This window comes from Lotus japonicus, chromosome 1, assembly GCF_012489685.1.
Source record: "Lotus japonicus ecotype B-129 chromosome 1, LjGifu_v1.2".
NCBI classification, from domain to species: Eukaryota; Viridiplantae; Streptophyta; class Magnoliopsida; order Fabales; family Fabaceae; genus Lotus; species Lotus japonicus.
The window spans coordinates 59,634,371-59,649,984 of record NC_080041.1 but is presented as its reverse complement, the minus strand read 5'-3'; the positions used below and the strand labels follow the sequence as shown (position 1 = coordinate 59,649,984).

The window sequence follows — 15,614 nt, the reverse complement described above, 5'->3', positions numbered from 1 at the left end:
CCCATTTTTCCTTCCCGACTCTTCGCCGACACGCCTGAATTGGAGTCAACTTGGCTGACTCGCACCCACCCTCCCAACTCGACATTGACTTGCTCGACCCATCGTCGTCTCGCACGAACCGAAACTAGCCCGAATCGACGTCGATCAGCTTAAACTGATATCAACCCGACCCTTTCAGGTTTTGTTAAGGTCTAAGGGTTACAGAGTTTAGATCGACATGACTCGTTCATACGAGTTTAGAGTTTAGAGATTAGGGTATATGGTTGGGTTTATGGTCATATTTATATCACTTAACTCGTTCAAATTGACTAGGCCTGGTCTCGTTCGTTACAAATGTTGAGTTTAAGGTTTAGGATTCAGGGCTGAGTTTAGGGTTTAGGTCAACCTGACACGTTCTGGTTGGATAACGTAACCGACTTATGTCGGGTTTAGTGTTAGGGTTTAGGTCATCTGACTCGTTCAGTCTGATCCGACTTTTTTTGGTCGGTCGAATTGTTAAGGTTGCCTCAAAACGTTATGATCGACCCGAGTTGTTTATGTCGCCAAGGTAAGTTCAAGTCGGCCCAACTCGTTTAGGTTTGATTTTAGAATTTGGGGTTTAATGATTAGAGTTTAGGGTCGGGAGATTGTTATTGAGAGAATGAGAGAGATTTTAAAAATTTTAGCCATGGGCTAGCCCTAACCCATATGATTTTTGAGGGTTTCTGAGGATTTTCCTAGTGTGAGGGATTTTTGCCCCTGGGCTTTTAGACCTGACTTATTCATATTGGACATGATCAACTAAGCTTTACATATGACTTCATTATTGTCAATAAAGGTGGGGTATCATTGCCAAAACTATTATATATTACCTGTCAGGTGTGTACGCCTTTTGTTAAACAACTTATTTTAGCTAATAAAACTTGGATACTTAGGACAAGTGGTGCATATAATGTATAATGTATTATGCGTAAAGAGCTGACACAAAGAAAGGAAGGATTGCATGGATCAAACACTTCAAAGTTAGAAAAGATTAAAAGGAAAAATTAGTTACTTTACTTTTTCCAAGTGGCACTAACACGTTACCTGTTCACTTGCTAATAACTAATTTTATGTTGTAAAAAGAAGAACGCATTTTAGACAACTACAAACTAAAGGTGATAATGATAATTGCTATAGTGGAAATATTAATTAAGTAGGTTATTACATTTTGGGAAATGGAATGTTTAGATTATGGATGGATATTTAACATATCTTTACCTCTTTTTTCTTACTCTCAAAGGATGGCATATACCTTCTTTTCTTAATTTCTCCTCGCACTTACCATGTGTACCTGACGTGTATTTCCATTAGTTCAAAGGAATATCTAGTAGCTTATAAAATAAGTAAGGGTTAATGGTCAAATCAGTCCCTGTCTTTGTAGCGAATTTTGATTTTCATCCCTCCCCGGAAAATTTTAAGCGATAACTCCTGTAATTGCATGCATTTTGGTATTAGTCCTCGCCGGAGGGCGGAGCTCCGGCGAGCATGCCTAGTGGCAGGCCAGGGCTGACATGGCATTATCCACGTCATTTATAATTAAATGTATTTTCCGCCTTTAAAATAAAAATAAAATTTTAAATTTTAAAAAATTAACAAAATGTATTAACCCTAATTAATTAAACTAATTTAATTTCTAAATTAACTAAACAAACCTAATTTTCATCATCTTCAACATCCAACTTCTTCTTCTTCTCATCTTCATCTTCACCCATCATCCTCCTCCTTCTTCTTCTTCTCCCCACATATTTCCCCTTCATCTCAACAAATTAATAACAAACCTAGAAACCCAACTCCAGAAACCCAAGATTCCAGAAACCAAAAAAACAAACCCAGAATTTTGCTCTTCACAAAATAACATGTTAGAGCACTCTCAAATCACATAGGATAAGAATCAAACCAGAACATTCGCAGCTACTGTAAAAAACTCAGCAAGGAAACCCGCAAAATCAAACCCACCCTAATCCCCAATTTGAGAAGAACCCTATCCCAACTCAAAATCAAAGAAAAAATTGAAACTTAAACCGTGGATTGAAGAGGAGAAGAAGATGGTTCTGGAATGTGCTTTTGTTTTTCGTTGGAATTGTTTAGATCATTTCGAAGAAGAATAGATCTGAAACTAAAATCGTTGAATCAGCCACCAAGACTGTCGCTCGCTCTGACTTTCAAAACCCAAGACTTATTAGAAGCGCTTCGAGCCCGATCAGAAGCGATTCCCTTTTGCCCTCCACTCCCATCACAAGATCAACTTCCAGCAGAACCCGCAGCCTCCAAGGTCACACCTTTAACCTATTTCGAGTGTGCGTCTCTTGGTTTCTATACAGGTGATGATGAAGAGAAGAAGATGACGCTGATGATGATGAGTTTGAAAAGATTTTTTTGTGGGGTTTTCATGGAGGATGATGGGAAGAAGTGTTTTGAGAGATGTTAGGAGAATAAATCTGGGGAAGAAGAAGCGTTTTTTAGTTTTCAAGTTTAAATTTTGTTTGTTTGTTAAATAGTGGATCAATAATCAATATCAATCAGGGAAATTTGTTAACAAGATATGGTGAACCCTGATTTTTTGCGTTAATTCAATTTGCGAACAAAAAAAATTTTGAAACTAAAAGTCTAAAACAATACGATTGGACAAGTTAGTCTAATTTCAAGTGTTAACTAATTTGTGTAATTTTAAATTATTAATTTTATTTTATTTTAATGATTAATTACACACGTGGATTTTAAAAATTAGACGTGGCATGCCACATAGGCGTTGACCTGCCCCTAGGCATGTTCGCCGGAGCTACGCCCTCCGACGAGGACTAATAACAAAATGCATGCAATTGCAGGGAGTTATCGCTTAAAATTTTTCGGGGAGGGATGAAAATCAAAATTCGCTACAAAGACAGGGACTAATTTGACCATTAATCCGATAAGTAAACACATCTCCATGAACCTTGGTGAAAAGACAATTTGCTTGACCAATTCGGTAGAGTATCTCTTATCTATCTTTTCCTAACTGTGTGTGTGCCTTTAAGGTTTGTTAAAAAGTAGTCTTGATTTATTGACTAATGCTCCCACACACCCACTCGCACACGGTAGTGACAGTACAAATAAAACAACTATATGGAGATGAATATTTGGCTATAGCTAGTGGAACTTGCAGAAGAATAAAAATATTCCCTTTTACGTATATGGAAGGAGCAAACCAGGGCCGAGATAATGGTACCATTGATTATTGGCTTAAATACTCTGAAGATTCCTGAAATTGTTTCCTGTATGAAAATAAGTACTTGGAAATTTTTTTTCCGATTCCGGATCCCTGAAATTTTTTTTAATCAGAATAGGTCCCTACTCGTGTTACCAGTTTAGGTGGCTCAATTTTTGCTGAGTCATTGATTCCACGTGACTTTTAGAATTTTTTTTAAATACACATGGATTAAAAAAATAAAATTAAACATTTAAATTTAAAATTAAACCCATAATCTAATTAACCTAAATCCCTAATTAGATTTAAAATTTGAAATTAAACATTTAAATTTAAATTAAACCCTTAGATTTAGGGTTAATTAGGTTAATAAGATTTTAATTTTAAATTTAAATGTTTAATTTTATTTTTTTAATTCATGTGTATTTGAAAAATATATAAAAGCCACGTGGAATATTTGACTCAGCAAAAATTAAGTCACATAAGCTGGAAACACGAGTAGGGACCTATTCTGATTAAAAAAAATTTCCAGGGATTCGGAATCGGAAAAAAATTTTCCGGGGACTTATTTTCTTACGGAGAACAATTTTAGGGACCTTCCAAGTATTTAAACCTTGATTATTTTACATAACATATTTTCAATTGCTTCCCACAACATGGCACCGAGATACTCTTGTACAACTTTGATACATTACACCCATCTTCATTTCTCATTTTATCTTTCTTTGAAAGTGGAAGTGGAATGATTGTGAATATATAAAACATTTTCCTTACTTTTAACATTTGGTTTCCTAGCGATTTACCATTTTAAGGCCTTGAGAATTGTATATTGACCATTTTATGTTCTTCTTTGCTAGCTATTGACACTTTTCATTCACGGGTAGTTTCTTTCTGTTGAGAATTTAAATATGAGTAAAAAGTTTCATACTAAAAAAAAATAGTGTTAATGAGTTTATATGTGAAATGATTCATACAATTAATGCATTAAGATTTTGGATGATAAACTTAGTATTGAATCCACTTGTAAACTTATTGTAAGTCCAAATTGGAATTCTCCCGAATTTTAAGTATCTCAACAGGTTGCTAACTATTTTGAAATTGTTGGACTATGAGACTAGCCTAGTGGTAACTTATATGCCCGCCCATTCTACGTATTCAAGGAGCTCGGGATTTTGATGTTATAAAAAAACAGCTAGGTATTTTTGCATTAACACATTGTTTTCTGTTAAAATCAAAAACAGAAAAAAAGAGAGGAAAAATAACAACATTTTATGAAGTTTGCTCACTATGAAATAGGCTCACTATTGGATTCCCTCATGTTTTAATTCTCATATGACCATGTCTTGTGAAGATTCGAACCTTTAATTATACTCTAATGAAATCTTAGCCTTGATTGATATTTGGAAAGAGAAAATTAAAATTGTGCGAGAAATAATATTGACCATCAGATTTCATTAAAAAAAGTAATTAAAAGTTCATATCTATCACATGACATAGTCATGTGAGATTAACACATGAGGGAATCCAAATAGAGTGAAAAGAAGAAGAAAAAAAAAATCCATGGATTTTATGGGAGCATTGATACTTGGTTTCTTTTTTACAAGGTACTTGGCTCAGCAAAGGTGAGAATTATGGGTCCATGAAGCTAGTGTGAGTAGGATATGGTGCTGCCAAGAGGCCCAAAAGAGTCACGTTATTTTAAGATGCTCTTGTTAACAACCGGTTTTTTCTCTGTTAGGGTAAAACATGAGCAGAGCCGTCAACCCCCCTTTGGGATCTCTTCCCCCATTGGGGGTTCCTCCTCCATTAGGGAGTTTTCCTTTCTGCTTGGTAGAAATTTTCTCCCACATCAGGTGGGTTTTCTTCCACATTAAGTGGATATAATACCCAAATAAGTGTGTTTGTTTCTCTTGCTTTAGTTTAAATTCTCTTCCCTCTCCTTGGCCACTACTTTCCTTCTCCACCCGCCGCCACCCTAGCTTCCATCGGCCAAAACCCGCCGCCACCGTTGCTGCAACCATCTACCACTGGATCCCCATCTCCAGATCTCTCACCCTCATCTCCACCGGCCAGATTTGTCGTCACCATCTATCACCGGGTGCCTAAGCTCCAAATCTATCACTTTCTGCTGCTGTGTATTTGGAGAAGTTTCCCTCTTCTCCTTATACTCAGAGTTGCTGTTTTGATCCCTTTTAGTGCCAATGAAGCCATACCGTTGGGTTTCCTGTTCACCGCTGCAATACAACTCCGGCAGAGTCATTTCGTTGTAGGAAGGGAGCACTGGTTAAAAATGTTATTATTTCTTCTTTGCTCAGAAGTCATTTGGCTCTCTGTTATTTGGGGCTTGAGGGGCTTTTGTTAAACTCTAGGGTTTTTTACTCCATGTTTTTAGCTGGTTGTTTTCAGCTGAGTGTACGCACATGCTTGTTCTTAACTTTCGTATGCTTTTGTGCATTGTAGTAGCACTCTTAGAGATGCATTCTCGCATGTTGTAAGTGATGTTTGGCAAATCCTTGACTTTTAATCTATACACCTTTGACAAAATAGACAAATGTTTAGTTGGGGTTGTTTTTTTTTTCTTATTGTGGTCAGGGTTTTTTCAACTTTGGTAAGGGTTTTCTCACCCATTTCAAATATGTATCACATCGATTATTTGAGTTAATTTTTTTGTGCCACAGACTTAATCAGCACCTCCCAACCCTCCATAGATAAAGACTTCTCCTTCCAACCTTTGAGTTTCTTCCAAACCTCTCCTAAATAAAATTGTACACTTGATTCTTTGATCTACCAACATAAGCCGATAACTCAAGATACTTGGACTAAACCTCAACTGCCTTAACCTGGAATCTTTTCTGAATGACATATTTACTTTAATTTGGAACATTTCAGCTATAAGAGATTTCTGATTTGTCTAAGTTCACAAGTTGATCATATATTTGTAGGTAAGTATTCAAGACCTGATTTACACATCTACCTGTGCCACATACTTTTAATCAGAACCTCCCGACCCGCCATAGATAAAGACTTCTCCTTCCAACCTTTGAGTTTCTTCCAAACCTTCTCCTGAATAAAATTGTACACTTAAGTCTTTGATCTGCAAACAAAAGCCGATAACTCAAGATACTCAAGCTAAACCTCAACTGCCTTAACCTGGAATCTTTCCTGAATCACATATTTACTTTAATTTGGAACATTTCGGCTATAAGAGATTTCTGATTTGTCTAAGTTCACAAGTTGATCATATATTTGTTGATAAATATTCAAGACCTGATTTACACATCTACCTCATCCTAAGTTACGCGGAAGAATTAAATACTGTCATCGGCAAAGAAAAGGTGGGAAACTTCCAGAGCTTGGGGTGCTATTCAAATGCTATGGATATCCTGGTTGTCATGGTCCTTTAAAAGTAAACCAAAAAGAACTTCAGCACATAAAATAAGAAGATAAGGGGAGAGAGTATCCCCCTGACGCAAGCCTCTAGATGATATAAAAGAAACCCCATGCCTCCCATACAGAAGAACATAAAAACTAGCAGTACAGACACAATCGATGATCAGATCAGACATCCTCTAAGGGAAACCCATGGAGATAAGAACTACACACAGAAAATCCCACTCAATCTTGTCATACACCTTTTCCGTGTCTAGTTTGAGCCCCACATAACAAACTATACCCGTAGCGCGCTTCTGCATGAAATGAAAAGTGTCAAAAGCAATCAAAGCATTATCCATTATCAGCCTACCTGGAAAAAATGCACTTTGAAAGGGCCCCATAATTGACGGCAAATACACACATTTAATTCTATTTCCCACCATTTTAGTAATCAACTTATAGATCACATTGCACAAGGAGATGGGTCGAAACTCCTTAGTATGCTTTGGCTTCTTAACCTTTGGGATGAGCCACAAAAAGGTATGATTGAATATCTCAAGACTAGCCCCCTTATTCAGGACCTCCAACACAATACTAGCAATCTCATCCTCCATGCAAAGTTTCGCTTGGACATAATTCACCGCCCTCATTTGTCGCTTCCTCGCCGCACAAGTGTCTCTACCGCCGCCGAACCCTCCTGCAATTGTGTTGATGCCTTTGGATGGCGACTTAAGTTTCCTCTCGACAACCGCCAAGTCTTCTTGTCGCCTTGTCGCCCTACCGAGGGCTGTCGGCGATCGCCTTGGTCATGACGTCTTAAGCGTTCTGCCCTGACCAGCTTCTCAATGCCCTTTCCTAAGGCGTGGCAATCATTGGTGTCGTAGCCTACCGCACAGTGATATTCGCACCATTTTGTCACATCAACGTCCCTCGGCAGGCGCTTGGGCAACCCAGGATCACCAATCATATGTACAGCCTTCAACTCCCCAAAAATGTCTGCCCGGCTGGCGTTGAGCGCCACATCTGCCTCGTCCCGCCAGCTCGTCCCCTGACGCCCCTAGCGTCAACGTCGTTCCTCGCTCTCTCGCCACCATGGCGGCGCTAGTTGTTCCTTGATCGGTTTTATCGTCAATCTATTTTTCTCACCGCCACGTCTTTACTTCCCAGGCCGCTTAACTGGAGCTCCCATATCCTCCCTCGCGCGGGCGCGCTTGAATGTATCATCCTCCTCGTCCAAAATATACGTGTTCGCTCGAGCGCGGACCTCCGTCATGGAACGAGCCGGTTTCCTGCTTAGCTTGTTATTTAATAGCCCTGGCAACAGTCCATTCTTAAACGCTTGCGCAGAAACGCACAACTCAGATTCCTCCACCTTCACATAAGTCGCACTGAAACACGCCACATACTGCTTCAAAGTTTCGCCCTCAGTTTGGCGCACATTATACAGGTTGTCTATAATAACTTGCTTAACTTTACTTGCAGAGAACTGAATCAGGAATCTCGACGAAAAGTCGCGAAAATTGGTGATGGAACCGCGCGGCAGGGTCGTAACTCATGCCATCCGCGCTGATCACCATTTTTCATGTTGAAATAAAGAAGGTGATCTTTCGGATCGGTTTTTCCACTGTAAGATTCCAACACTAAGTTCTTCATGTTGTCCGCTCTTTATTTATAGTGGGGGAGCTGGGCCTAATGTGCATAACTGGCTCTGTTGGGTCGGTTGGGCCTCGCGGGAGGAGGCCCAATTCCCAGGCTGGGCGACCGCCACTTGGCGGGGAACCCCTGGGCGTAGGCCCCCTAAGGGCTCGCCCAGTCCACACTCTTTGTTGCTCTAGGAACCCATAGATACCAGTAGTTCTCCATGAGAGTGATCCATCATCAAGAGAAATGAGAAAATCAATATGGTTCTGAGATGTGAATAGCAGAGAGATACCAACATCACTCTTCCACATTAGATCCAATCCCCCTGCTCTTCTCCTTCCCTCCCCTCATAACTAATAGTAATAATGTTCTCCAAACTCATTAAGCCACACAACCGATTCATTTCATGGTCTTTTCTCTTTGTTTCCATCAAGAAAAGACATGTGGGATCTTGTTTTCTACAAAGCTCCTTTAGAGCTCAAATTGTACGCCGGTTCCCAAGCCCGCGATAGTTCCAGAATAGTGTTTTCATGGTTGTCGGCAGGGCTGAGCCTCAACCTCAACCATTGTTGAAAAGCATTGTTTTTTCCCAAGAGCCATGTCTGAGAATTGTGCATTCATGAGGTCTGAATCTTCCAATTCACGCTTGTTACCCTCCTTGCTACCAACCTCTCTTTCCTCAAGACCAGTTGGAGATGCTACGAACATCAGTCTTTTATACTTTCTCAAAGATTGTTTTGTGCCAGTGAAGTCCTGACACCACGAGCTGATTGTTATACACAGTTCCGAAACACCCATGGAGAGCCCTGTAATATCCGCTTCACATCCTTGTGCTCCCCCAAATGGAATAAGAAGACCTTGCTACTGATGTCCTCAATCCGAAAACAGTTCCGAAACAAGAAGCCAACAGTTCCAAAACAAGAAGCCCAACAGTTCCGAAGCACCCAAATGGATTGCACCAGATATTCCCCAACGCACTCTAGAGGGAGCCCTTATGAATAGGCTTATTAGTGAGGAACCGGCCCACTAGACAGTTCTCATAGTTCCCCAAAGCACCAACAACATCGTCATCATAAAAAACTATGATAGAGGCATCACCCTCCTTCGCCGCTTCTTCATCCTACCTTTGCGGTGAGTCTCAACTCATACCTAGCACACTAGAGAATCCTCCCAGTGCTCTGTACCCAAGCCAGACACTGAACAAGATCCACTCGGGAAACCAAACACGAACCACACCGGAAAACACACGATAAAACAGATTGAAATCGCTATACGCCGTTGACTCCCCATGGAAACCCTAACACATGTTCAAGGGGAATTATCTAAATAGAATTAACACTTCAATTTAGATAATGCTATTTTTAATTGAAGTGAAACAAGACTGTTATATTTTTAATTTTTTAAATAAACTATACTTATCATTTTTATAAATCTATCTTAGCCTTAGGAATTGATTTTTTTTTTTAAAAATAAATACAGCCTTAAGGATCTATCCTTTTCCTTTCAAAAAACCAAGAATCTAATTTAAAAAAAACCAAGAATCTATCTTTTTTTATTAAAAAAAATTATATTCCTTATATGTTTAATTTTGGGAATTTTTTATTTAAAATTCAAGTGAATTATAATAATATTTTTGAATTTAAATTCTAAATTTGTTTCTATTTAAATAATTTATAGTTTATGGTAAATTAATACACATTGTTTATTATTAAAAAAATTAACATACTCTAAAAAAGTGTATACACAATGGATTTTTTATTGACAGGAATTTTCAAAAAAATAAAATATATAAAACTTATAATATTTTCAAACCTTTTTTTTGAACTCATAATATTTTCAAACCTTGATGAAACAAGAAGAATATACTAATATGAGTATCATATACATTTTTTACAATGTATTTTAAATGTAAATTAATTAGACATGGTATGGAGAGAATATTAATATTTATCTATTTATTATTATATTATTATTATTTTAATTATTTCATATTTTTATAATGAGAAAAAAATATAAGAATACTTCTTAAAAATAATATTAGAATTTTTATAAATTGATAATTAAGAAAATAATGAAAAATAAAAATTTGTTTCCTACTTGCCAAAGGAAATAACTATTCAAAAAAAAATTAACAAATAAATTTATCATTTTAATATATTTTATTTTTGTTATGTTCAATTAAAATATCTTATGTAAACGCTGTCAAAAAAAAATCTTATGTAAACTTATTATCGAAGAGATTTTTCTCAATTATAACTAACATATCTTATTTTTCAGAAAAAACTAATATACAAAATAGATAAAAATATGAATATTGAATATGTAATATATTCTCTAAAAAGATGAAAAAAGATGATAATACATACGACAATCAATTCTCATCCACCTCCTACGTCGTGAATAATGTACATGTATCTAAACTATCACAACACCCTCTCCGACAGGTGAACATTTATCATGGAGGTATATCAAATGTAGCCTTAATACATCTCTTCTCTGCTAAATCTATACTTTTAACAAAAAAAATTTCACACCCCATTACCCTCCAAGCTTTACTATCTTTTTTTTTGTGGTCAATCCAAGCAATACTATTTTTTTTTTTATGGGAAGCAATACTATCTTAAACTTATAAGGTGAACCCTAATGTGGACCACTTTTAAAGTGGTCTAATTTTAGACCACTTTTTTTAACCTGCTATAATAAGTCAACACATCTTTTTTTAAAGAAATTTAATATATAACAAATTTTTAATGATATTTTTTTTTTAAAAAAATAATGTGTTGACTTGCTATACTGGTGCATATTATAAAAGATGAGCTCATTTATGGACAAAGGAACAAGAATGAAGGGGTCCAAAACTTGGGGCCGAAAAGAAAGAAAAGTGAATATACATTTTGGTGGAAAATAGTAAATAGAATTAATCTGGGTTGGTGCACGGAATTCCCGCTTCTCCCTCCTTTCTCTGAATTGTCAACCTGACTGACTGCCGTTTCATCTCTCTCAAACTTTGAACTCCCAAAACCAAGTCAAACAAGTAACACACACACAGACTCCATTATTTCCATCCTCTCACTTTCCTCCTCATTTCTTCTCACTTTTCTTCTCCGATTCCTCGATTCAACAACATACCTTCCTGCTACGCGCTCGTTCCTTCTTCTACAAACTCCGAAAGGGTTTTGTGGTTTCTTCGCTAGGTAATCGTTTTTCCTTTCGATAGATTAGGGTAGAACTAGAAGGTACTTAATTCACAGATTTTCGAAATCCATGTGTTGTTGTTGTATGATATGCGTTTTCAGATTTTTGTTATTCATACTTGTTTGTTAATTTGGTAGTGGAATTATGGAAAAAGCATTATATGAGATTCGTTTTCAGATTTGTGTTATTCATCAAGCGATTGTTAATTTGGTATTGGAATTATGGAAAAGCATGCTATGGATATTCTTTTAGTGTGTTGTTTTCAGAATACAGAAAGCTATAATTGTGTAGTGGTAAATGAAGGAAATAAGAAAAGATGATTAATTACAACATGTTGTTTGATTTCATGCAGATCTAGTAATTAGAGTGGTGTTATTTAGCATATGAACTCTATTATCTAGCTTGTTTTCGCCATGGAAAATCAACAATTGGTGGATGCAACTTCTCAAGCTGTTGAGAAGCTGCAAGTGGATTCCTCTGCCATACAGGATGAACAATCGAAGGAACATGTGAAAGATGTTAGGCCTGAGTCTAATACTCATGAGGGAACAAGTGACAGTGTTGTCGGAGAATCTGAATTGGCTCAGAGGAAAGATGAGAGTACTAGGGATTGGGAGTCTGGAACTGAACAAGAAAACATAGAGGCTAAATCTGAAACTGAAGTCAATTCTGATGGTAAGGTTGATGCCGGTGGAGATTTTGAGCCTAAAAGTCAAGAAACAGATATAGGTAATAATTCTGGACAGAATGACTTGATGAAAGAGGAGGATGATAGTAGAGATGAAATTCCAACTGAGGACAACAATTTGGACCCTGTGTTTGATGGAACTGAGATTCCGGGAATGGAAGCCAACCGGAGCACCTCTGGCCGTAGGTTCGATGCAGGGCCGGACACTCCAGGTGTGGTTGAGAAAGCAGTTGCTCTTAAAAATTTTGTTAAGCAGAAAAGTGCAGTGGCAGTCTCCAATGTGCTGCGTCGCCTTTCTGGAAAAAGTGATGATGGTGTTGTGGGTAATTCTGAGGGTGAAGGTAAGGATGTTTCTCCTGAGAAGGCTGTGGAGAAATCTGGCTGGAATCCCTTGAATTATATCAAGAAATCGTCTGATGTTGATCTTGAAAACATAGCTGAGCAGAGGGATTCAATAACAGAAGGTTCAGCACCACCCATAGCAATGAAAGGAAGGATTATGCTTTACACAAAACTAGGGTGCCAAGAATCTAAAGAGATTAGGCTATTTTTGCGTACGAAAAGGCTTGGATATGTGGAAATCAACATAGATGTATATCCCAGTAGAAAGGTTGAGTTGGAAAAGATTTCTGGATCGACTTCTGTTCCTAAGGTTTTTTTCAATGAAATACTTATTGGAGGCTTGAGTGAGCTAAAGACCTTAGATGAGTCTGGAAACCTTGATGAGAAAATTGACTTTCTGATTGCTGAAGCACCATTGTTTGAAACCTCATCACCGCCTCATTCTGGAGAAGATGATGAGTCCAGCACTGGAGCACCTGATGAACTGGCTCTTATCGTCCACAAGATGAAAGAAACTATTGCTGTGAAAGACCGATTGCACAAAATGCGCAGGTTCACTAACTGTTTTCTGGGCTCAGAGGCTGTAGACTTCTTATCAGAAGATCAATATTTGGAAAGGCATGAGGTAAGCTTGTCTAATGTTGCAAACTACCTATCTAATACTCGCCGTATCTTATGCAATAGTTTATTGCATAGAATTTAGTCTTATTATAATGCTATCTATAAATTCAATCACATGATTAAACAAATTCCCTAAATATCCCATAGATTCATTTAGTACAATTTTCAGATTCATAAAACCATTATTATCTTTCTAATTCTTATCTTCTGGTACAGGCTGTTGATTTTGCACGAAAGCTTGCCGGCGAATCCTTCTTTCGGCATGTTCTTGAGTGAGTCTCCAAATACTCGATTTGGTGTTCCCACTTCTCATTATTTTCATTTGTTTTCTTCTTACAAATTTGGTAATCCTTCCGTAATTTTTTTCAATGACTTTTGTTGTACCTCAGTGAGAATCTATTTGAGGATGGTAATCACTTGTATCGATTTTTGGATGATGATCCAATTGTGGTGTCACAATGTCACAACATTCCTAGGGGCATAATTACCGTGAAGCCGAAGCCTCTGGCAGAAATTGCATCAAGGCTAAGGTTTCTCTCCAATGCAATGTTTGAAGCCTTTGTTTCTGAAGATGGACGAATTGTTGATTATACAAGTCTGCATGGAAGTGAGGAGTTCGCAAGGTTTCTTAACTTCTTCTGTCTTTTGCCTTGCATTTTAGAACCTAGCTGTGCAATGAAATCCTGATAATCCATTCATAGCATGTTTGGATAAACTTATTTTTCTTCAGAGTCAATTCTGAAACCCAGTAATTTTCATAATTTTTAACTGTTATTTGTACAAATATCATTTTAGGTATCTGAGGATTGTCGAAGAGCTCCAACGAGTAGAAATATTGGATTTGTCTAGAGAAGAGAAGCTCGCGTTCTTTATTAATCTCTATAATATGATGGCCATCCATGCAATCTTGGTACTGGGTCATCCAGATGGGGCACTGGAAAGAAGGAAATTATTTGGAGAGTTCAAATATGTTATTGGTGGGTCCACCTACTCCCTTTCAGCTATTCAAAATGGCATATTGAGGGGAAACCAGAGACCACCATATAACATGACGAAGCCATTTGGTGCTAAAGATAGGCGTTCAAGGGTAAGGTTTCTAATGTTAACAATTTAAATACTTTTGTGCTGTTAATAATACTTTTAAGCGATATGCAATTGAGTTCAAGCAATTTCGAACTGAGACAAAATCAACAGTCGTATTAGGAAATAAATAACAATTTTAGTCTCATTAGATTAGATTCCATCATTTTCTGTAAACTAATTCGCGAGTGTATCGCAGAACTTAGTTTGTTAGCATGCTAAAGTTCGACTATCATTTCTTTCAGGTGGCACTTCCTTACCCTGAGCCTCTTATTCATTTTGCTTTGGTGTATGGTACCCGATCTGGGCCTGCACTGCGGTGCTATTCTCCTGGAAAGATTGACGAAGAACTATTGGATGCAGCTCGTAATTTCTTAAGACATGGAGGGGTTGTAATAGATTTTACTGCAAAGGCTGTACAAGCTACCAAGATCCTTAAATGGTGAGTTCTTTGGTCGAGGACTCTGAATATGGTTGATTTGATTTTGATAAATTTAACAAAAGAAAAACGGATCTAGTATTTCATACACTAGAACATTCCCTCACTGTGAGAAAGCAACTGTTTCAAATTCTATACTTGGCTGAATGGTTCAAACTCAAGAGTATTTTACATTTACCTTTATTTTTGTAAGTTTGTCTGGTGGGTAATTTCACTTGAAACATATAAATACGTGAAGGATGCAGATGTAGCAATATATCAGTGCAAATCCCTCATGACATATTTGATCATGAATAGTACTAAAATTAGTGTTTTACTATATTGGTAACATTGAAATCTGAATGTAGTTATTTCCCCTTGTTCATTTTCAGGTATAGTATAGATTTTGGTAAGAACGAGGTAGAGGTGATCAAGCATGTGTCAAACTATTTAGATCCAGCAGACTCAGAAATATTGTTGGACCTGCTTGCTACTTCTGAGTTGAAGGTGACATATCAGTCTTATGACTGGGGTTTGAACTGCTAGCATGTGCTATCAAAGTTCTGTTACTTAGACTGATACAAATTTTTCTATTAGTCAAATTACCAAAAAATAAATCAATATCTTGTAAACTTTTCCGACCAGTTTTTACCCTCTTTACAGAGGGGTACATGAGGAAGACCAAAGGTCCACAGAAAATATGTATCTATTGCTATAAGTACTCGATACTTGTCCTGTTGTCCATACTTTCAAGTTTAATGCAACTTATGATGGTCCATCACATATAATCTGCATGAAGAGCTTCAACTAGTGATTCAGCAGCATCACTCTGGTCAGTGGGGCTAGGTTATGCTTTGGCCCATTTTTCTCAAACCCACTCTCGGATTTAGATAGGAGTGAAATGAACGGGTAGAAAATTTGAAAATAAGCACTAACCAAACAATAATGGAAGTGAGACCGGAAATTTTTCTCCATATATTTACAACAACAAATATTTCTCCTTGTTTTTCTTTATCTTTAAGGTTGAAACTAGAGCAATGACTTTCTTGTCA

At 37.3% G+C, this 15,614-nt stretch overlaps 1 protein-coding gene across 1 annotated transcript; it reads left to right on the top strand.

Annotated features, from left to right (window-relative positions):
* The first annotated feature begins 11,130 nt into the window (after nucleotides 1-11,130).
* Nucleotides 11,131-15,350, top strand: LOC130734118 (uncharacterized). The gene is made up of 7 exons (XM_057586426.1): nucleotides 11,131-11,412; nucleotides 11,766-13,068; nucleotides 13,281-13,336; nucleotides 13,454-13,687; nucleotides 13,860-14,151; nucleotides 14,390-14,586; nucleotides 14,955-15,350. The coding sequence occupies exons 2-7, from the start codon at nucleotides 11,827-11,829 to the stop codon at nucleotides 15,106-15,108; spliced, it is 2,175 nt and encodes a 724-aa protein (XP_057442409.1). The 5' UTR covers nucleotides 11,131-11,412; nucleotides 11,766-11,826; the 3' UTR covers nucleotides 15,109-15,350.
* The last annotated feature ends 264 nt before the right edge of the window (nucleotides 15,351-15,614 follow it).

Excerpts from the sequence above, each read along its gene's own strand:
- LOC130734118 (XM_057586426.1), top strand. The coding sequence starts at position 11,827 with ATGGAAAATCAACAATTGGTGGATGCAACTTCTCAAGCTGTTGAGAAG. Across the intron at positions 13,337-13,453 it reads TTCTTTCGGCATGTTCTTGA|TGAGAATCTATTTGAGGATG; the intron begins GTGAGTCTCCAA and ends GTTGTACCTCAG. Across the intron at positions 13,688-13,859 it reads GGAAGTGAGGAGTTCGCAAG|GTATCTGAGGATTGTCGAAG; the intron begins GTTTCTTAACTT and ends ATATCATTTTAG.